Source organism: Psammomys obesus, unplaced genomic scaffold (assembly GCF_907164565.1).
Source record: "Psammomys obesus unplaced genomic scaffold, mPsaObe1.curated_primary_1811, whole genome shotgun sequence".
NCBI lineage: Eukaryota > Metazoa > Chordata > Mammalia > Rodentia > Muridae > Psammomys > Psammomys obesus.
The window spans coordinates 646,798-668,985 of NW_026596057.1; the positions used below are offsets into that span (position 1 = coordinate 646,798).

Genomic DNA, 22,188 nt, shown 5'->3' on the forward strand with positions numbered 1-22,188 from the left:
TTCTTCTTCTTCTTCTTCTTCTTCTTCTTCTTCTTCTTCTTCTTCTTCTTCTTCTTCTTCTTCTTCTTCTTCTTAAATATGCAAAGAGAATTGATTTAGAGCTTGTGTGCGGCACTGAAGAATCTCAGATGGGAAAATGTGCGCAAAGGGAAAGCCCTCCCTCCCTGCTGCCAGGCGGTCATTGGCCTAGGCGTCCATTGAGTGCACTTGGCGTCCCTAGGGTGTTAAATAAAGAGATCTGGTTTTCTTAACACTTTAGTGTTTAAATGATGATGGATTTTGCTTCGCCAATCCAGGGGCCATTTGTATCTTGCTAAAGGAGGATTTGTTATTGAAAACAAATCAACCTTGCGTTGATGAGTTTCAAATAGCTTTCAAGGAATGGATTTGTATAGGAGGTAGGTAGCTCTTAAGGTATTCTCAGTGTCCTTAGAACCTTCTGGATTATGAGGAAATTGGCCTAAGGTCTGGGTTTCACACCAGTCTAAAGAATAAACAATAGGTGGTACTATAGTGATAAGGCTAACTGCTTTCTATAGACCAAGTAATAATATCTCATGAGAAGGGCTACCATGACCAAAGTTAAAGGCAAACGAAGACTGTCCTTGACTTGGTGGTATGGTCCCTAGCTGGCAGGTCTTTAATATTGATAAACAACCTCTAGGGTGGCAATAGGCAATGTCATTGCCTAGCACACAGTGGCCACGTAAGACACCTGTCATTGAAAAACAGAACAGACCCTCTTACAATGCCCTGTTTTCTGGCCTGGTAAACTCTCTCTTGTGTCTTAGCACAGTTGGGAGCATGGCTGGATTGTAACCCAGGGTTTTCTTTCTGTAACAGTTACACGTAGAATTCAAGGATGAAGGGATGGGATGGAGGGATGGGAGGATGGAATGAGATGGCGCATGATGGAGGATGATGGGATGGGTTGGGTTGGGATGGGATGGGATGGGATGGGATGGGATGGGATGGGATGGGATGGGATGGGATGGGATGGGATGGAATGATGAGTTGGAATGATTGGATGGGATGAAGGCTGGGATGGACAAGAAGTGGGATGATATGGGATAAATATGAGTTAGCCTGTCAGGCTGGAGAGATGGTTTAAGTATCATACCCAACAGGAACTTCTGATTTCATCCCTACCTTCAGAGTGGAGATCTGTTAGTTTTTCCTTTGCTTTTTGTCTTTTGAGACAAGGTCCTGCCACAGTCTTGGCTGGCTTGTTACTTGCTCAGATTGGCCTCAAACTCAGCAGCAATCCTCCTGCCTCAGCCTCCTGACTGCCAACATTACCAGCATATACCACCATTCCCTTGTCTGGTTTTTCTTTGGCCCATAATTCTGTGTACCCTTTAAGATAATCAGTAATAGTTGTTTATCTGTCGATACAATTTAGTAGGGACTGTATTTGAGGGCCAGCAAGATAGCTCAGTGAGTAAGAACACTTGCTGTGCAACCTAAAGACCTGAGTTCAGTCCCTAGAACCCATGTAAAAGTGGTAGAGAGAACTCACATGCACTGTGACAGGCACATACCTACACACACTCCCTCCCTCTCTTCCTCTCTCTTTATCAACCCCCTACCCCTAAGCAGCAGTGATTAATAAAATAAAATTTTAGGAAAATGGGACTACAAACCTACTTATTTCCAGGATTCTTTGATCTCTGTCCTTCACATAATAGTGCTTAATTCATATTTGTTCAGTTTAATTGATTTTTTTTTCTTGAATCTTTACAAAATTCCCTGAAAGCAGGAATGATCCTTTTGCAAATTTTAGTCTCAGATTGAGTAAACAAGTGAAGTGACCAATGAACCTCTAAAAGCATTCAGCGAACACTGAGTGTCTCCCCTGTGTGAATGTGTTTGGCAAGGGAAACAAACACCAATGTTAGACCAAGAGATGCTGTGTCCTAACAGAGAGCAAGCAGCTGACCAATTACTATTTAAAAGAACTTTGCGGTGGAAACATGGAGAAACAGGAGTCAAATGAGCCTGTTCGCTGCTGCTCGGGGAGTCCAGCACTTCTTATTGCTGTGGGATTAACTGCCAGGCCGCAGGCTGCCTTTGAAAATGTCCACCCTCCCTCCTGCAGCTGGCGAAGGCCTGTGGCTGCGCAGTTATCAATTTCACCTGGTTGTATATTATCTTCGCCTCTGACTTCACCTCCTGTTCTGTTTGTTACAATTTCACTGGTAATTCATGACATTCAGAGAATAGATGAGAGGGTGAAATCATAATAACCACTAAGTGGGCTCATCTTGATCTTACTAATGGCCCTAATAAAATATTTTCTTCTGGAGGGGATGAGCCCTGGAATAGAAAAAGACCCCCAGAATGACAGCTCCCGATAGTCATGATGTATATATTAGCGCATAATTAATCTTTGAAGATGGGAGAAGCTATAGGTAATTTCCTCCTATACTTGGGGCACTCATCCAAATAGTGGAACAGCGGCCTGGTCAGTCAGTTGTGATACCCAAATCTTGATGTGTGCATGTGTGTGAAAATACGCATGTGTAAAAATTTTATTAGGAAAAGAGCTAAGCCCAAATCTTCCCAATTGCCTTTGTTCGCTGAAGGAAAGACAAAGCCCTAAGGAAATAATTAACCCTGCCAGACACCTCAGTTGATGAAGAAGAATTTGACAAGCTAAATGTAAAAGAGAAACTCCAAGTGCTCAGAAGCCAGGTCCCAAGAAGCCTGTGGTGCCTGCCTCCCGGTGTATCCTGCCCCATGTTTATACAAGCCCCAGTTCCTCAAGAGCTCAGTGGCAGGATGAGCCAGTCTACGTATCCTCCCTAAGAAGACAGCAGCAGAACCTTTCTGATTCCCCATGCTTTCCTTCAGACCGGAGTCAGGTCTGCTAGCTCTCCTCACCTTCAGAAAAGTCAGCGAAGCTATGGACAGGTGAAGTGCAGACCTGGGCAATGAAGTCATCCTTGGCTTTGATCGGGACACTGTCCTCACAGCCATGTTGACCTCCTGCTTCTAGCAGCGCCACTCAGATTCCCACATCAGTCAGCTGCAGCTCCCTGTCGGGGGTGGGGGTGCTGGAAGCATGGCTGCTTCAGAAGGCTGCCGAAGAGCTATCTGAGGAGGGGAGAGGAAGTCTAGGCATGGGTGGGACTAGCGCCTACCCTAGTGGCAGGTTGTCTCTTTGAATTTGATGTGAATCCTCCACTTGGACCCTGTCTTCTGCTGCCTCTCTGAATCTTGAGCCATCATATGCCCTGTTACTCCTCTGGGTCCTGAGACTGGTTTGTTGTTGTTTGGTTTCAGTTTGTTTGTTTTATTGTTTCTGTCTCTGTGTCTCTCTTTACTGTCAGTCTGTCTCTGTCTCCATCTCCCTACCGGCCCCCAGGTTTGTATGTGTGTTTGTGTGTCTGTCTGTATGTATGCCCAGCATCTTTTATGTGCGTTTTTGGAAATGAACTCAGGTTCAAGCACTTTATCTACTGAGCTATTGTCCAAACTCAAACCTTCCTTCATGCCTTTATTTTTGTTAGCATACTCTTTTTTTTTTTATGATCAGGTAAATTGTTTAATAATCACACTTTTATGCTATACACAGTTTTTTTCTTCTTAACAATTTTTTACTTATTACAATTTATTCACTTTGTATCACAGCTGTAGCCCTCTTCCTCGTCCCCTCCCAATCCCATTCTCCCTCCCTCTTCTCCTCCCATGCCTATCTCCAAGTCCACTGATAAGGGAGGTCTTCCTCCCCTTCCATCTGACCCTAGACTATCACAGGACTGTCTCAATTGTCTTCCTCTGTGGTCTGGTAAGGCTGTCCCCTCCAGGGGGAGATGATCAAAGAAGCAGCCACTGAGCTCATGTCAGTCCCTGTTCCCATTGCTAGAGAACCCACTTGGAGACTGAGCTAGCAAGGGCTACATCTGTGCAGGGGTTCTAGGTTATCTCCATGAATGGTCCTTGGTTGGAGTATCAGTCTCAGAAAAGACCCCTGTGCCCAGATTTTTTTGGTTCTGTTGCTCTTCTTGTGGAGCTCCTGTCCCCTCCAGGTCTATCTCCCCCTTCTTTCATAAGATTCCCTGTACTCTGTCCAAAGTTTGTCTTTGAGTGTCAGCATCTGCTTTAATACCCTGCCTTGGTAGAGTCTTTCAGAGGCCCTCTGGTAGGCTCCTGTACTGTTCCCTCTTCTCTCCCTCTTCCAATATCCATCCCATTTGCCTTTCTGAATGAGGACTGAGCATCTTACCCAGGGTCCTCCTTCTTGCTTAGCTTCTTTAGGTGTACAGATTTTAATGGGGCCTTCCAAGTTACTGCCCTGAGATCACTCTGGTGAAGAACACCAGTGGTGTCAACACTGAGTCCACTTCCGTTAGCAAACTCCTGCGATCTCTGAGAAACACTTGGCATTGCCCTTCAGTTCACCTGGACCCTTTCTGAAGCGGTCACTTCTGTAAGGCTCCTTCTCTGGTCTGCTCCCTGCTCCCCTTGCCTTTCCCTGCTGACTCCTCTTCTACTTGCCACGGAGAGACTATCAACAGGACTCTCTTAGCGACCTCTGTTATGTCTTGAATGGTAAATATTCCCTGCAGGTACGTCTATGAACACTTGGTCCCAGCTGGTGGTCCTGTTTTGGACCTTTAGGAGGTGGGGACTGGCTAGAGGAAGTGTGTTGCTAAAAGCAGGACTTTGAAGGTGTAGCTCCTCCCTTGTTCTGGTCTAGCTCCCTGTTCGCTACAATGGGAGGAGCCACAGTTGTACGTCCTTGCCAACCACGCCTCTCAAATTTAACATGTCCGTCACCGACCACACTCTATCCCAGCCTTTCCATCACCATCATCTTCTTCATAGTGGAGTCCATCTTCTTCCCATTCCCTAACTCATCTACGTCAGATTCCTCTTTCCCCATCATATCAGGAGTACCCATGTCTAGCTCTTTATCCCTGCGATTGCAGCTTTTGCCATAGGGCTTCGGCATTTTTCGATTTGTCTCAAGGCACTCCATCTAGCCATGTAGACTGTGTTCTGCATATTCTCAGCGTGTACCATTCACCCTGCCCCTGCGGTTGGCATCCAACTTGACAAACTCAAATTGTCATGACAGCCCTGGAGAAAACCAAAACCTGGGAATTAAAACTCTCCTGTATCTCACAGTTGTAAGCAGACGATCTGTGCAGCCTTTCCACCTGGCGAGCCCCAGGTCCCGACTCCTCCTGTGCGCTCACTCACTGCATGTTACAGCAGCCTCTTTGTCAGCAGGCCGTGTGTTAGTACCCTCCTCCAATGTATCCATTTATCCTAACTTCGGCTACCACATTGTCCTCAGAGCTCCACCAGTGCCCTCGGCCCATGACGTCAGCCCTGAGCTATGCAGCTGGCTTTACCACTATCAGCCTGACAACTGTCTGGCCCCAGCTCCTACTGGTCTTTGGTATACCCTGGTGTCTCCTGCCCATGAACAGACTGCATCTCATGACTGTGTGTCTCTCCACGTTTAGTGTCTACTCTAAGGACTGTTCCCTTCTGTTGCTGTGACTGCCAGCTTTCCATGGCCTCCCATAGATGTGCTCTCCAGGTCTTCCTAACATGTTCCCTACCTAGAGAGGCTGATTTTGGGGGTTTCATTATAGAGTTCCTGCAGTGGGGCACACGGTTCTCTGAATTCTGAAATTTCTCATTGCCCTGTCTCTGTAGGTCTTGGGGTGCCCAGGGACCAGTTCTGTCTTCAGCGGTGCCTTTTCCTTTATCAGTAGTTCATGTTAATTCTCCTCAGATTGTTCAGGTAACACAGTTGCTTTCAGGACCCTGACCAAGGTGCCCACACCCCGGACCTCCCCCTTATAGTCTTATTCTCTAGATAATACCGTGGGTTTCTGCTCCCATTTTACAGTTGAAAAGACCAAGTCTCAGGGTGTTTATTAGGTTTGATGAAGTGGTGGAGATGCTGTGTGGCATGTGGTTCTGTTCTGTCTGTCCTTCTGCTATTTTCTCTACAACATAGCGGTCTCTGTGTGCATGTGGGGAGCCAGGGGTGACAGGTTTACACCTTTGTGTATAGTTTTCACTGGGAACATCCATCACTGATGCTTCTCTTAATGGGATACTTGAGGGACCATGGTCACTGTCTTGCAAACAAGAGGAGAAACTGTCCATGAAGAAAGGAGAGGAATTTGCAATTTTCTAGGCAAGGGCCCTTAACATGTATCAATCAGATAACATCAATCTTTGCTTTCTGGTTCTGGCCAGAAATCCTGTCTGTGAACAAGAGTCTTTAGGAGGTGTGAGTTCCCCGAGAAGTATAGAAAAAGCAGGGATTGCCTTCCGCAAATCTGAGCAAGCACAGTGTGTAGTCTATGTTGGTTTTTGTCTCTGTGACAAAGGACAGGGACATAGCCATGGCAAAGCTTTTGGCTCAATGTCAGCTGGCTCCATTGTTTTGAGGACTGTGGCAAAGCAGAAAGATCATGGCAGAAGGGCATGGGGAAAGGCTTCTCATTTGTGGCAGTCAGGAAGCAAGGAATGGGGATCGGGGGAACAGGGGAAGAGGGAGGGAGGAAAGAAGGAAAAAGGGACTGGAGACAGGTTTCCTCCCAGAGCATGCCTCCAGTAACCTGCTTCTTCCAACTAGGTTCAACCTCTTAGTTTGTGTCATCACCCCACAATGTCATCAAATTATGAATTTGAGGATTGATTCCTAACAAGGTTCAAGTTCTCATGATTAAGTTTCCTCTGAATCTTGCTTCAGGACCAGGCCTCCAACACCTGAGCCTTTAAGAGATGCTTCCTAGCCAAACTTTAACACTGCCTGAGAGGAAAAGAGAATTGGCAGGTTGTATAAGTGGATTTGGGGCTTGACAGCCAACAGCAGGTGAAGTTATTTTAAAGACATTTTGAATGTTGGAAAGGAGTGAAAGCCTTGAAGTATATGAAAAGGATTTTTATATGTTTTTTTAAGGGATGCTGGCTGGGTTTTCTTTCTTTCTTTCTTTCTTTCTTTCTTTCTTTCTTTCTTTCTTTCTTTCTTTCTTTCTTTCTTTCTTTCTTTCTTTTTGCCTGCCTGTCAAGTACAGAACAAGAAGAAATTAACTTATCACGCACTTGGCATTTAGGGAGGACTGTGTGATGCTTTTTGGTTGATTCAAGCAAAGCAGGGGAGATTTTAGTGGGACATGAGAAAGAACTTGTTAACAGCTGTGAAATTAAAACATAAATTAACCGCTGAGATAGGCCATGAGGGTGCCTTAACTAGACTTTCAAAAGATAAATATACATTTGCCTGGCCCTCAGTAGACTTTAGAACTCATTAGAGTGTTTATTTCTTTCTCTAGGTGCACAGTGGATATTTTGCAACAGTAATGGAGATATTTATACATTTGTTCCTTGAGGGGACTTTATAAGCCAGCCCCTGTGTTTTCATTTCCATCCCTGCAGTTAAGGAAATGAGCTTGACTGTCAACGTTTCTGCCAGCCCTGGGATCCCAGACTTCCTTCTATAGGATACTGTGGCAGGTGAAACATACCCCACTCATGGTGACAAGCAGATACTGGACAGTGTGTCACAGTACTTACATATCATGTGGAAGTTCCGTGAGGGACTTGCTGGGGTTCATCCTCCTCCCTGCCCCCCCTTCCCGACACACACATTTTATGCCAAATAGTAGCCTCGGGAAAGTGAAATCTGAAGAAAACATGCTTCTGTTTTGAGCAGGAGGGATAAAAGATGGAAATTAAAGTAACTGCTAATAAAAGAAGAAGAAGAAAAGGCAGCCAAAATGACAGTGAGTACTGTTAGTCTAGGAGACAGAGAAAGATAAGCAGACCAAGGCAGTAATAAGAGAGAAAAATGATTGACATGAAGGTAGGGCAATGTTATCTAAAGATTAGACTAAAAATAAATAAGTGGCTTGGGAAAGAGAGCGAGAGACAGCCCGGAACCGGCATATGAAGCTGTGCTGACGCTGTAACACTATGTGGGAAGAGGAAAAGGCACACCAGTATTCCAGCAGTGTCTGGGGGTGGGGGCGAGGGCTGTGTTCCTTCCTGCAGGCACTCCGTGCGTGCTTTCTGCTGGCAAAGCTTAGAGGACTTTGGACTCCCTCTGACCCGGCACCTGTTCTGACCTCTTCCCGGGCCACTGTGAGGATAGCACCTTCCCCTGGGGGATGGGTCAGCAAGCTGGTTTTCGATGTCTGGGAAGCCATTGTTCCTGAGTGCAGAGTCAAGCCGTAAGGATCACGCTCTTGGTAGTCAAGGTTACCCAGCTGCTCTGCAACTGTTTTCCTGGTTTGCAGTTTCTCACCTCACACTTGCTGTCCTGGAGATTTCCCTTAAGAAGATGACTTGATTATGTCTCTTCCAACCGTAGGTTATTCCATCTCCTATCTTTCCCCTTGGTCTTCATTCTTCTCTGCCCTGGAGGATGCCTTTCTTGAGTTGGGAATGCCCATGTCTTACAGAACCTCCAGAGAAAAGTCTCTCCTCCTGCTGTGATCTGAATGTGACTTGTCATTGATCCATCCCACCTCAAACTCTTGCAGAAGTTTGATCCCTAAAATACTGTATTAGTGGTATTGAGCGAAAACCTAACTGACAATGATGTTTAGAAGCAGGACTTTGGAAAGTGATTAGGTTAGATTAGGGTAGACCCCCCCCCCCCCCCCCCACACACACACAGCATAAGAAGGTGCTTCCTAAGGAGAGGGAGAGAAACTAGAAGAGGTACACCACTTTTCCAGTATGGTCGCACAGCCAGAGGGGATGCTCACCAGATCATATGCTATGGTGTCTAGACATCCGCCTGTGGAACTCTGTGGGTAAGGCCGAAGTATGACATATCTGGATAGCCATCTGAGCTCGCTCTATTACCGTGGACTCCTTTTTCTCAACAGGGTTCTCTTCCCACCCTGATCTGGGTGACCCCAGATTTTCTAAGGATCATCATATGGGCCCTCTGGGAAGACCCTTTTCTGATGAATCTCATTCAGCTAGAGATTCCTGGACACACCCTATGCTAATAAGATACTTGGTGACCTGACTTCCCCTGAAGATTTTCCCCACCCATAGGATAATTAAGAACAATACTCTCCTTCTTGTGGTGGGGTAGTGCTACTGCATGTAAATGAGGTCCTCCACCACTGCAGGTAAATCACATATCCCTGACCCCAGCGAATCGAACGCCTGTACCCTCGAAATCCCTCCCACTGCCCAAAGTTTATAAATTCATGATTTCAAATAAATGTGCTGGGGGTTGCATGCTGAGTGATACCATCAGCCTTCCACCATGGTGTCTTACTGGACCTGCCTCTGGCCCACTGGGCCTGGGTCTTGCCAGGCCTGGGTCTTGGCAGCAAGCTGACCAGCCATGGTCTTTCACACACATCTCCGCTGTGCTCAGCACAGCAGCTTAACCAAAAGCTGTAACGCTTTGGTGTCACCATAGGCTTTGAAACAGGAGTTTCCACTGCCACAGACAATCTTCTTTTAAAAGAGCTAAATTGTAACACCCCGTGGAAAACTTTCATACCCAGCCTAGCTCATGAGGCCAGCAGACACGTGGCTGCACCTATCTCCTCCTGCCTGGCTTTTGTTCAGGCTTATGCTTTAAACTTTAATCCAATAACCCAAAAAACAATGAATGAGTTTCTTTGTGCTTTACTTGATATTTCTAGGTTAATTTCCATAGTTGTAGAATATTTGTACATGGCCTACCATTGCTCATCCTTGTCTAATATGGACATTACGACCACTCTAAATGGTGTTTTTGCTGTTTTCACTTCAAAGATTAAGAATGAAGACTGAGAGAAGGAGCAGGGTTTACACAAAGGCTCTTGGAAGGTCCAGATTGCTGGCCTCAAGTTCTTGCTTATGGCAGGGTTGGGGTGACTTGGATGAGACCTAGCAGGAATTGATGAGGAAGAAAGTAGAGGTTTCTTTGTGAGTCTGGTATGGAGAGGACCCTAAACGGAGACCTGACAGGAAACCTTGCAGTTTTAGACTTTCTACATTCTTTGCAGCCAGTCTTCAGACTCAGCAGACAGTCTCAATGAAGATGAGAGGCATTGGAGGAGGGATATGGCTATATCGATTAAGGTTCTGTAGGAAACAGAGCCAACAGAAGGTATATATATATATATATATATATATATATATATATATATATATATGAATGTATGTATACACATTTATATACACATACATGCACACACACTCAAACACACATGCACAGATTTATTATAAGGAATTCACTCATGTGATTCTGGAGTTTGAGGATTCCCAAGATCTGTGCTTGGGACACTGGAGACCCAGGAGAGTTGCTGTCTGGTTCCAGCCTGAGTCTGAAGGCCTGAGAACCAGGAAAGCTGATACATAACTTTCACTCCAAAAGCTAGTGGGTTTGCAATCCTAAAAGCTGATGTTTCAATCCAAGTCTAGACACCAGAAAAGACCAGAGTTGTAGCAATGTTTAGGCAGGAGGAAGTCCCTCTTGGTCAGCCATTATATTCTATTTAGGCCTTCACTGGGGGCCCGTACACACTTGGAGGGCAGTGTGCCTTGCCTGAGTCCACTGTTTAAAATATTAGCGTCCAGAAACATTCTTAGAGATACACCCAGAACAGTGTCAGACCCATGGCTCAAACAAGCTGACACACAAAGCTTGGTATCAAACTGACCATGCCATTATAGAGTTCAGAGAGAGAAAGAACATGGTAAGAAGTGGCATTGTGGCTAGAGAGATGAAAACTTGAAGTTGAAGGTACAGCATAGTTGATTCAGGGCTCTAGAATATAAGACTATGAAGAAAAAATCGGATAGCTGTGTAGATTTTTAAGGAGTGTCCATTGGGAGGTACAAATGGTGAAAACAGGGCTTTGAAACAAGTGCAAGAGAAAAGCTTTTAGTGAGTTAAGACTCTGGACACTGGAATCATGGGAAAGGCTGAAGATGACGGGAAAAGGGTAAGGGAAGAAAAAGTTAGTGTGTAGGGAAAGACTTTCAAATTTTTCTTCCAGTTGTCTCTATTCTTTTTTTTTCTCCCTTGAGGTCAAGTAGAGAACTGATCTTCAAGTTAGAAACACTAAAACATATGTGATTTGGAACAACAGATTTTTATATATGTAATATATAAAATGTATTATATACAATATTTATAAAAGCAATGAAGGTACCTCCTTTCAGTGTGCCCAGACCTCAGTCCCTCAAATGCTGAAAAGCATGATTCCAAAATACCATTTGGTTGGCTTTGTAACATTGTGAAGCACATATATGAGATTAAAAGAAGATATCCTGCCTTTAAAAGAGGGGGACATCTAGGTCCAGGAATGGTGGATTTGTCATTACCCGTAGACAGAATCTGGAAGACACTGTTGTGCAGATGGTTCATGAGAGGTTGGAAAAGGAAACAATGGCCATTGGGAGCCAATCCTAGAAGCCAGGTACCTAGATGTACTCAGCAAATCTGCCTCAGAGCAAATGTACATAAGAGCTTTGAAGCTGCGGGTTGACGGCCATGTGAGCCAGCAATGAGATGCTCTAACTAAAGAAGGTGGAGGGAGACTGATGAAAATTCAGCTCTCGGGCATAGAAAATATTCATCATAAGATATTCTCTGTGATGCCAGGTCGCTTTATGAAAGTGCATTTGGTTCTGTGAGCTACGTTTCAAAGAAGTCAATGGTAAATTGTTACATGTATAGAAAAGGTTAACAAGGAAGGTGATGCTTCTGTTTACTGAGCAAGCAGCTCATTATGTATTGGGCATCGGGTTAAATACAGTATACATATGTTTATCCTTCAGATAGTGCCAGATAGAAGTCATTACTGTGCTGTTTTAGATGCAGGAACAAAAGTTTGAATCATTTGAATGTCTTGCTTAAGCCCAACAGCTAGATAGTAACAGACCTATGGCTTGAGCCTGGATCTTACTCATCCTAAAGCTCATATTCTTTCCATAGTACCAACCTGCCAGTGCAATAGGAGATCTGGAGATAGGCTAATTGAACTACTGAAGGAAGAGGAAATCATTACCTTTAAAAAGGAATTAACAAAATAAATATCAGTGTGGTAGTTGGATACAAATATTGAAGTCATTGACAACTGGGGAGAAGTTTTAGTCAAGGTTCCAGAGTAGAGAAGTAAGGTGGAAAACGTGACAGTCTGAGCAGCTGCCATTTATCAACCACTTTGTAAGTCCGTCCCCTGCGTCTTTTCTTTCAGCACTGTGACTGAGGGTCAGCAGTATGACCACCCCCATTTCACAGCTAAGTAGCAAGGATGCAAGCAGAGAGGATGTGGCTAAGCACAGAATCCTTGCAACTGGTCAAATGCAGAGCCTCTGCCGAAATCTAGGTCTGCCCTACCCTAGGGCCAGTGTATGTACCCACTTTCCTTCACTGGATACCTGTGGTAGATTTCCAATCAACGTAAGGGAACGTTTCCAAGTAATTAGAACCTTCCCAACAGAGAATAGATGCTCTCTCAGGGAGTGAATTCACTATCACTGACAAATCTTGACTGGCAGGGATGTTGGTTTCCGAAACTGTTGTCCTAATGGTTGTTGGTTTTTTTGTTTTGTTTTGTTTTGCTTTGTGTGTGTGTATGTTTGTTGTTTTAATCTGAAATTCTGTTTTTATTCTTTAACCATCATCCTCAGCAGAAATATAAGTATGCTTGTAAGGAAAGGGAGGTATTGGTGGTAGGCCTTTTGGGTCATTACCGCTTCTGTTTACCTGAATTTCAACATGGTGATAAATAGCAAATGTAGTTTAGCCAAGATGCTGTGTAGACGTCATTTGTTTTGAAAAGTGTATGGACATAAGAATATGTAAAGGTTCATTGTTCTGTTTCCTTAAATAAGTGACAGTTGTAAGTCTATGCATATTATAAAAGGAAAGCAAGACCTCTTTGTATTTGATGAGGAAACTAAGCCTTACAAACCTTAGAATTATTACTACTTCAGCATCCCACCCTTGATAATTACGGTGAAGGATGAGAAGACTGACCAGGATACTTTTTAGAAGCAGGTTCAGAACCACCCTAGTCTTAAAAATAAAGATAAAGGCAGAGGGAGGCAAATCCATAAAAACATTTTTCCTCTCTCCCCAGTTTTGATGCCCCCTCATCCACAGTTCTTAAGCAAACCAAGTGATGGGGAATAAAGGCCCTTGGTGTGTATTTCTGTGTCTAGAAGTCTAGGGCTGAGCCTTAACTTCTGGACTTAAATCTGAGGAATGAATTCCTGTGAGAAAGCTTCCTACTTCTCGGTTCTGCTGGTAGAAAGTTTCCTGTGTTCACCAGATAACTATTTTTGGCTACATAGAGATTGCTTACCTTTGATAACAACACGTGGCACTTCTGAACTCAGATACAGCAAGCAGAGTGGTCTCCCAAGAGATACGGTCCAAACAGAGCAACAGCTTCGTGCACAGATGATCTAAAAAGGATCTTTGTCTGTTAAGGTTACATTAACCTTAGCTCACCGCTGGCCCTGTACACGTTTCACAATCTCTGGGTCTTGTTGGCCTGCTGATTCACATTCATCTCTGCCCTATCAGTTTTAAATCCAGTGCTCTTTCCTTAAGGGTATTACATAATAAATTAAAGCCTTGATCAAAGGAGTTTTATGTGCAATGCATCGGAACTAACTGGTCCTGACTTCCTGCAGGGAAAATGAGTAGCTGGGCAGACTACATTATAGATTCTCATTAATGACGGTGGGAGTACCTGTCTCCCAAATGCCAGTCACTGTGCTGGCCCTGGGAGTGCCAAGATGGATCCTTGTTTCTTCAAAGAGCTTCTGTATAAATGTCATGGTGTGATAGATGTTATGACACAAATGAGCCCCAGGGATTTGAGCAGCTCAGACTGCTGAGGGGAAAAGAAGATTTCTCTTGATCCAAGTCTTAAAGGATCCTCAGGGTGTCCCCAGGGTTTAGAAACTCAAGGTGTGTGTTGCTAGCTCTATTGACCTGAGTAGGTCAGGACTCTGGAAAGAGATGAAAATAGGGCAGATATTGCATGCTAAAAGATTTGGGCTCTATCCTGCAGACCATCGGAAGCCTTTACATGGTTTTGGGATAAAAAACAGTGGAGTGTTACACGTTTTAAAAAAGACCACTGCTAGTGCTGTAAAGAATGGGTTGACAGGAGGGTAGGAAATAGACACATCATGATGGAAAATATTACAACAATCCTGATGAAAAATGAGAACAAAAGTAGACCATGGAAGGGAGAAAAACAAATGTAGAGACACTCTGGGAACATGTACTAAGAAACTTGATCATGAGGCACGGGTATTGGCAAGAGTGAAGGAAGGACTGAGGGCTGTTCCCTAGCTTTCTACCTGGAGTGGATACCGTGCACCTCGAGGTTGGGCTGAAGAGAATGATGGGAGGGGCTGATGGTGAACTCAGGTAGAAGACGGTGAGTTTGAAAACTTGAGAGTCTTCAGGAGGGAGGATGTCTAGGAGGATAGCTTCATGAGCCCAGAGTTCAGTTAGGAGAAACTGAGGCTCTGTTGTTGGCTTCTGTATTCCTTTGATATAAATAGTTTGGCATAGTCAGAAGGCTAAGGGTGGTCATATGGGGCAAGCAGCCTCGGGTTAGCTCTCTGAGAAGCCATGTTATCTATTGGCTTACCATTTCAAGATAGTAAGTATGTGAAGTACACAGAGAGGCCTTGGAAAGAGTTTAGCAGAGGAGCTGTGGTCCCCTTTCCAGGATTCTTTGCAATGTTCTTAGTCCACCCCAGCCTGCCATAAGTATTTCTCTGGCACTTCAGTGGGTAATCCCAGCTTTCACACTATTTAGAAGCAGAATTGGTAAAGAGAAGTGAAAGGGCATGTTACTGAACATTTCATCTTCTTGATAAGCATGCAAGATGTATCTATGAGCAGCCCCACTTTGTAGACAATGCATTTAGGCTTCTAAGTGGTTGCATCATTTCTGGTGTAGAAAACAACACACTCGTGAAACTGTAGGCACTAAATTCCATCCTTTCCCCCGTGTACATAGCAGTAATTTTCTTTTAAATGAGCCTGTTGTCAGGTGTGGCAGTAGACATCTATCTACACTTATAATTCTATAACTCAGGAGGCTGAGGCAGGAAGACAGACATGAGTGTGAGGGCAGCCTAGGCTATGGAGGAGTTTCAGGACTCCTATTTAAAAAAAAAAAAAGGAAAGGAAAATGCTGTCAATATTGTTTTTGAGAAAGGAGGGGGAAAAAAGATTTGTGAAAAGCTTGGGGCACCAGTGGAATTCATCAAGAGAGCTATACTCCAGATGACCCCAAACTAACTCCAGTGACCTCCTCCGCTCTCCATTTTATGCTCCAATACCACACTGGACCAGGTCTTGTTAAGACCCAACCTCCAGGACTTCGCTTATTAACTTTTCCCTTTGACCTCTGCCTCCACCTTTGTCCCTACCTCTGTAAACTCCCAGCCTCAAGTCCTTTTAGCAGCCAGAGGAAACTTTCAGTTCTAAGTACAAGGAAGTTAGTCCTCTGCTCAGTAGCCTCCAGTAGCCTCTCGTCTTCAACTTAGAAGACGAGCTATGAACTTTATCTGTGTTCTGACCTTTGCGTGTTCTGTGATCCTGTTTTGAGTCATACTGGCCATTTTTCAAGCCTTTTTAGCACCTTCTTGTGCTCTGTGGCTCGTAATCTTTGTTTCCTCTTCCTGTACTGCCTTTACCCAGCAATCTTTGTGATGGCATTGTACATGTCATTCTAGGTCTCTGCATCTCCGTGACATTGTTTGGCCATCTTTTCTAAGACAGCAGCCTCCATCATGCTCTGTCCATTAGTTAGGTGGAGTTTTCACCACAGCACGTCTTACTTGTATGTTGACGCCTACCCGTGAGCCCTGTGAGCTCAGGAGTTCTCCGTCTGCTGCTGCTGGGGTCACACCTGGCTACTCATGCTTTCAAAGAATCATGTGATGAATTTGTAGAAACCTGGTTCATGTAGATGGGGTGGGAAAATGGAGTCACTATTGCCAAGAGCCCTGTAATGATGCAAACATCTCACATGGTCATGACTGTTAATTTTCCAATTAACTCCTTCTTTGGAAATACATGCGAGCAGGTCTCAGAAGACTTGTGTACATTTCTTTGGGTTTAATGTAGATTTATTAATCAGGCAAAGAGGAGAACTTTTTTGCCCTCTTCTGACAGACAAGTTACCAAAAATGGGTTTGTGACCTTGGGAAGGAGTCAATAACATTGTGGTTTCCACACCTTACCAAGCCTGTGCTTCCAAATCTGGAAGTTGCTCACAGGGGCAGCCATGTTTGTAGAGCTTGTGGAAAGTGCCTCCTGCACAGTGGCTTTTGATCCCACAGGAAAAGGACTTCCTTTGATAGCTTGGCACCAGTGAGCTCTGCCTTCTGCCTCTTGTGATTATGGGTTTCCTGTTGACACTCTGAACTAAATACCACATTCAGTGCGTTTTTCTGTTGTTCTTTCTCCAGGATCTTCTATGTCTCTCACGATTCCCAAGACTTGAAAATCTTCAGCTATATCGCTCGGGATGGTGCCAGCAATATCTTCAGATGTAATGTCTTTAAATCCAAGAAGAAGGTAAAGGGGCTGTTGTTGGTCCTTGGCTGTTTTTGTCTCTTGGGCTCAGAACAATCTGTTATGGCTTGTCTTTCTGTTGAAGGTTTGGAGGTAGATATTTTAATACCAGACCTGGTAGCACTATGTCAGCCATCTATCATTACTCTTATGTGATGAAACCCTCCTTGATTTTAGTGTCATCTGAACTTTGTACGTGGTTACATATAGTCATAGAGTGATAGTCCAATGTTCTCTCTTTTGAGAGAGAACCAGATAGACTGGGCCAGTAATGATGATGACCTTAGGTTGCAGTAGGCAAGAAGCATTAACTAAAGTGACCCTTCACCCCAATCTTGCATGAAAATCAGTGGACCATCTCTTTTAGTAAATTATGATATGGGGACACTAGCTTAGGTTAGGGTATGGTTGTCATGGAAAATTATTTTAATATGACAACCTTGACACTGAATAAATGCAATTTTCACACTTCTGTAGAGTTGTCTTTTTTTTCTCTGCCATTCCTCTAGGAGCCTGACCCACAAAAGTGGGTTTTGGGATGCCTCCCTGGGGAGTAGAAAAATCTAGAATTTAGCCCACCCTCCTACAGTAATCCAGAATTATGGTAAGCCGATTGTCACCCCACTAAGTTTCAGATTCTTTGAAGATATATTGAGGATAGACAAAATTGGCATCTTCTTAAAATGTCTTATTAGCATATAGTAATTATACAATTAGACATAATAATGAGATTTGTTATGACATTTTCATACATGTACATAATGTATTTCAACCATATTCATTCCAGTTATCCTGTCTTGTTCCCTTCCTACTTTCTCTAATGCTCTAAATATCAACATTTTCTAAAAGTAAATGTATTTTCTAACATTTATCACCTAAAATGTTTTATGTTAAAACTACTGCATTTAAAAGTTCCTGAGAGGCCCTGGAGTTAAAGAAACCCCTTGGCGTTTTTTTTTTTTTTTAATCTAGCATTTCACAAGCTGATTTGGCTACAGAACTATTTTTCCTCATACAGTCTGTGTTGATATCCTGGGAACATTTTTCCAGAAAAAAAAAAAAAAAAAAAAACTTTGGAAAGCAGTGCTGCCATTTCTAAGGCCTTACAGGTCTACTCTTCTAGAAAGAAGCCATTACACCTGGCCTCCTGTGAGACTTCCAGTCTCCGTCCTGAACGTTCCATCTTCTGCCTTCTGTTGTCTTTCATAGATTCGGAGGTACTTTGTCATTATCAAATGGGAGTAACATGAATAATACCTGACAAGGTCAACATGTACAAATAGAGATGTTTCTTGGCTTATGATGGGGGTTATATCATAATATGTTCATATTAGGTTGAAAATACTATAAATTGAAAAGTGTTTAATATATCCAGCATAGCATACATCATCGCCCAGCAGCACAGTACACTGGGGACTGGGGGTCATTTCCAGGAGCTGTTGCCGGATGCCACTGCCCAGCATCACAAGCATTTCCTGGTGTACACTGTTAGTCCAGGAAAAGATCACATCGGGAAGTACCATTTCTGCTATATATGTATAGACTTTGCACTATCATATAGTCAAAAGAATAGCAAATCAAACCATCTTAACTCATACTGTCTAGCTGTCTTGTCGAGCAGAGAATTACACATTGCTAACTAACCATACTCTCTAAAGGGATTTGTGTCCTTGCCCTCTCTGTTCTCAGGCTTTTTATTTATTTATTTATTGGTTGGTTGGTTGATTGATGGACTGATTGATTATACTGGGGATGGAGTTTAGGGCCTTTACAAAGGCTGTATCACTGAGCTAGCTCTCAGGCCCTTTTAAAGTCATTGGATTTAAACGATGTATTCGATGACAGTTTTACAAAGCGTTAGAACTGGAAAGGAGTGTAGCAGTTAGAAAACCAGCAGTAACTTCTTTGATGAAGAGGGGGAGACGTGGGCAGACTTGACTTTTATGTAACCATACAGATGAAAGGGGAGGAGATGTGAATGAGGCCAGATTCGGCTGTGTATTAGAGAAGACAGGGGAGCTTGAGTAGGAAGAAGGAGGGAAAATAACCCCTAGTCTCGCGATGTCCCAGTTTAGGGCCTAGGAGGATGAAAGGCCCTGAAAAGGAGAGGAAAGGAATTCAAAGTGTCCCTGAGGGGTATAACTTGGACTGTCTGCAGTGTTTTCTAGTGTGCCACCCAAAAGTGAAATTCCCCTCCATTGTTGAGTTCTTCCGTGGGTAGTGAAAACACATAGTAATCTACGAAGTGCTTCAGTTGTTTATCTCATCACATCTTTAAAAAGCATGTGAGGAAGGTTAAAAAAAAGAGCTCTTTATCCTCATTATCATAGATTAGTAAGTCGACACTCAGCCCAAGTGACATGTCAGGTTCTCCTCCAAGGGCAGTGGCTAGAACCAGGGAAACATGCAGAAGAAAGGAATTTTGAGCAAGAAACACAGGTAAAGGAGCAGACCTACACTGTGCTCTGTTTGCCTTGCTGTGGAGTCTAGTCTGGGGGCACAGGCAGGCTGGGAGCCCTGCTGTCAACCCAGAATGGCCGCCACCTAGAATGTGGTTCTTGGAGTTAGGCACTGCCAAAGGACAAGTCCTCTGCCTCCCTTCACACCTGGTTTTATTCACACCTTGTAGCTCTCAGAGCGGTCTCATTCTCTGACTCTTCTCTTTTCTCTATTCTTTCATCCTTACCTTCTGAGTCTGTAGCTAACTTGTGGGGTGGGTTCTCAGGCCCTGGCCTGGCCTGCAGCCATGCAATTTAGAGAATAATTTCCAGACCGCCCGGACTGTGAACTCTGGTGCTTCTGGACTCTAGACAGGAGGACCAGTTCCCAAGCCAGAAAAGAGCAAGGAATTGTTCAGCAAAGGAAACCCAGTTTGGGAGGGGTGGGGAGTGTGTCTGGGAGGTTTTACACACCATCCTGGTTGGCCTCCAAATAAGTGTTTAACTTTCTTACAAAACCCTTCTGGTTTCAGGAGGTAATAGCTTGTGAAGGCGTTTCAGTTGGCAAATCACGGTTATGTTTAAGAGATAGGGGAGAAAGGGCTGTAGATAAACTCTGAGGAAAAGTGTCTCGCAAGGATGTTTGTGGACCAGTAGAGTCACATTGGGGACCTATTGGTGGGAAAGCCAGCGGACGGATGCTCTCCCGAGATTTCAGGCTGATCACAGTCTAGAAAAGCCTTGAGTAAGTGTCTTCCTGTGTCTAGGATTTAGTTACTGCTGTCCCCCACCCCACGCTGTCCCCTGTGTACCTCTGTGTGACATGTTTCTCCGTGACGGGCCACTAATGCGGCGTCACCCTCACCATGGAGAGTGGGTTATCTCTTTTGCCGATTGAGAATTCTGTTCAGGCTTCTCCATCAACCTGTTGTAAAGAGTCTCCATCCCTTGCTTCCAACACGATGTTGTTCTGTACCTCCGGGTCTTCCTCTAGCCACACACATGCCTGGCCATTGCGGTTCTCAGATTGGAGATTTTACCATACAGCTGTTGGTCTTTTCTCTAGTGGGCTCTCACTAGAAGCTAGCAGACTGTCACGTGGCTGCCACATGCTGCCTGTACCTCTCTTGTCCTTGACGGTCTAGGTTGTAGCTCTCTGTTAGGTCCAGTGCTCTCTAATATGTTTTGAGTACTTGCTGTGTACCTGAGACCGCTTTGTCGTGTATATATGACCTATTTCTGTTTTGTTCTCATGGTTGCCTTTTAAGGTTACGCTCCTCACTTTACACAGGGGAAAGTGGAGCTATAAGGCAGCACTTGACTTATATAAAGTCTCGTGATAAATGAGTGGAACTGCAGCCGAACTGACCACGTCTGCTCTGTTGTTCATACTCTGAACGACAACTTTGTTTCATTGTCCTTGGCTCATGAGAAAATTATATAGCTAGCTGAGTGTGCTACCGCATGCCTTTAATCCCAGGCCTGAGGAGGGCAGAAGCAAGCAGATCTCTGAGTTCAAGACCAGCCAAGGCCACACAGGGAAACCCTGTCTCAAACAAACAAACAAAAAAATCAAAAAGTAAAGGAGCAGGGAAGAGAGAAAGTTATATAACTGAAGTGAAGCCTTGGTCCCTCCCCAAGGCCAGTTATTAGTGTCCTTTATTGTAATCACTACTTAGGTATAAAGAACTCCTTAGCTCTGAGTGCCCAATATCACTGTGACATAGATCCCCCTGCCGACCTCCGACAGTATTTTTATATGGTAAACAGTGCTTTGCTCCCATTTAATATTGGCAGAAAAGGGGGGCCCAGGACAGTAAATTCTCCTCGGTCACACAAAGAATACATAATGCCACTAAGATTAGAACTAGGGCTAGGACTGCTTCCCAGCCCAGGGCTGTGACCACTGTCCCTGTGGCATGCAGATACAACCCCAGGGCACCTCTCTGGGCTTGAGTTTCTCCTGCCATCAAACAAGGTGAAAGACATGTTAGGAATGTTGGGAACTGGTGCTTCTGATCTTTAAGGAGCAAACTCTGCGTGTGGATTGGGATGAAGAGAACTTATCCCCTTTCCCAGTGGTGTTAGGAAAGAGAGAGAGCTCTTAATGAAGACTTCCTGACAACTGGGTCTCTCCTGGGCTTCCCTCCGTGCGGGATAATATGATAGCCTCATTTTCCCCTCTGGAGCAGCCCCTTGCCTGGCCTCTTGACCTGTCCTGTGGTGTGGACCTCGCCCTCCTGGCACTTCTTCGCAGCCCCAGCAAGGTGCAGTTGGTGCCTGGTGCCCATGGCTGTGGACATCACCAGGCCTTTGTTAGTGGTTAGCCAGGGCTGCGGGGGAGCTCTACCAATCGCAAGGTCGACTCCCCGACCGACACCACTCTTTCCCTGCAGTCACACTTCAGTTGGCTTGGGAAAGGAGAAGTGGCTTCCTCCTGTCACGCTCTCATCAGCACACCAGAGGCCACAGCTGGAAAGCTGAACTGTCCTTTAGAGTTTAGAGTAGATGTGGAAGGATGATGACAGTGATGTGCTAGAGAATGGCATGTGTCTGGTAACACTGGGAAAGGTGAGTTAGCTTGTCTGTCGTCCCCAGCTGCTTACTGACAGCACTGAGATTACAGCTAGGTCTCGGAAACTCTGTGAGCCAGTACTTCCTGCCGGCATTGAAAGTCAGACCCGCTTTGAAAGTAAACTTTCTATGCCGGGCAGTGATTTGTTGTCCAGGGCAGTCGCTCTATTAAATGACATGATCAGGCCATCACTAACATAGTGGACAGAATCCTGACCCATTCATCATTTCAAACCCTTAGCACCTTCCATATAGATGTCCACATAGAAATATATCCATGCTTCAGACTGATAACTGACTGAGTTATCAGTCATTTGATAACTCTAAACTAAAGGTACATTTTCTTTTACTTTCTTTTATTTTATTTTGCATGTATGGGGCATGCAGAGGCCAGAGGTCAACCTTGATATTGTTTTTCGGGCACCACCCAGCTTGTTTTTTGAAACTTGCTTAGGCTAGAAGAGCTGGCCAGCAAGCCCTAGGGAGACATCTGTCTCCATTTCCCCATCGCTGGAATTAATTATAAACTTGGGCCACCATGCCTCATGCTCACACTCTTTTTCTCTCTTCTACCCCCAGTGTGTGTGTGTGTGTGTGTGTGTGTGTGTGTGTGTGTGTGTGTGT

At 44.5% G+C, this 22,188-nt stretch overlaps 1 protein-coding gene across 2 annotated transcripts in view; it reads left to right on the plus strand.

The window, feature by feature from the left end:
- The window catches only part of CUNH1orf226 (chromosome unknown C1orf226 homolog), a 288,836-nt gene that overhangs the window by 224,109 nt on the left and 42,539 nt on the right, over positions 1 to 22,188 (plus strand). For both annotated transcript variants that reach the window (XM_055624624.1, XM_055624625.1), the window contains exon 5: positions 16,447 to 16,555. In XM_055624624.1, the coding sequence (XP_055480599.1) occupies positions 16,447 to 16,555 (109 nt within the window). The remainder of the gene's footprint in view (positions 1 to 16,446; positions 16,556 to 22,188) is intronic.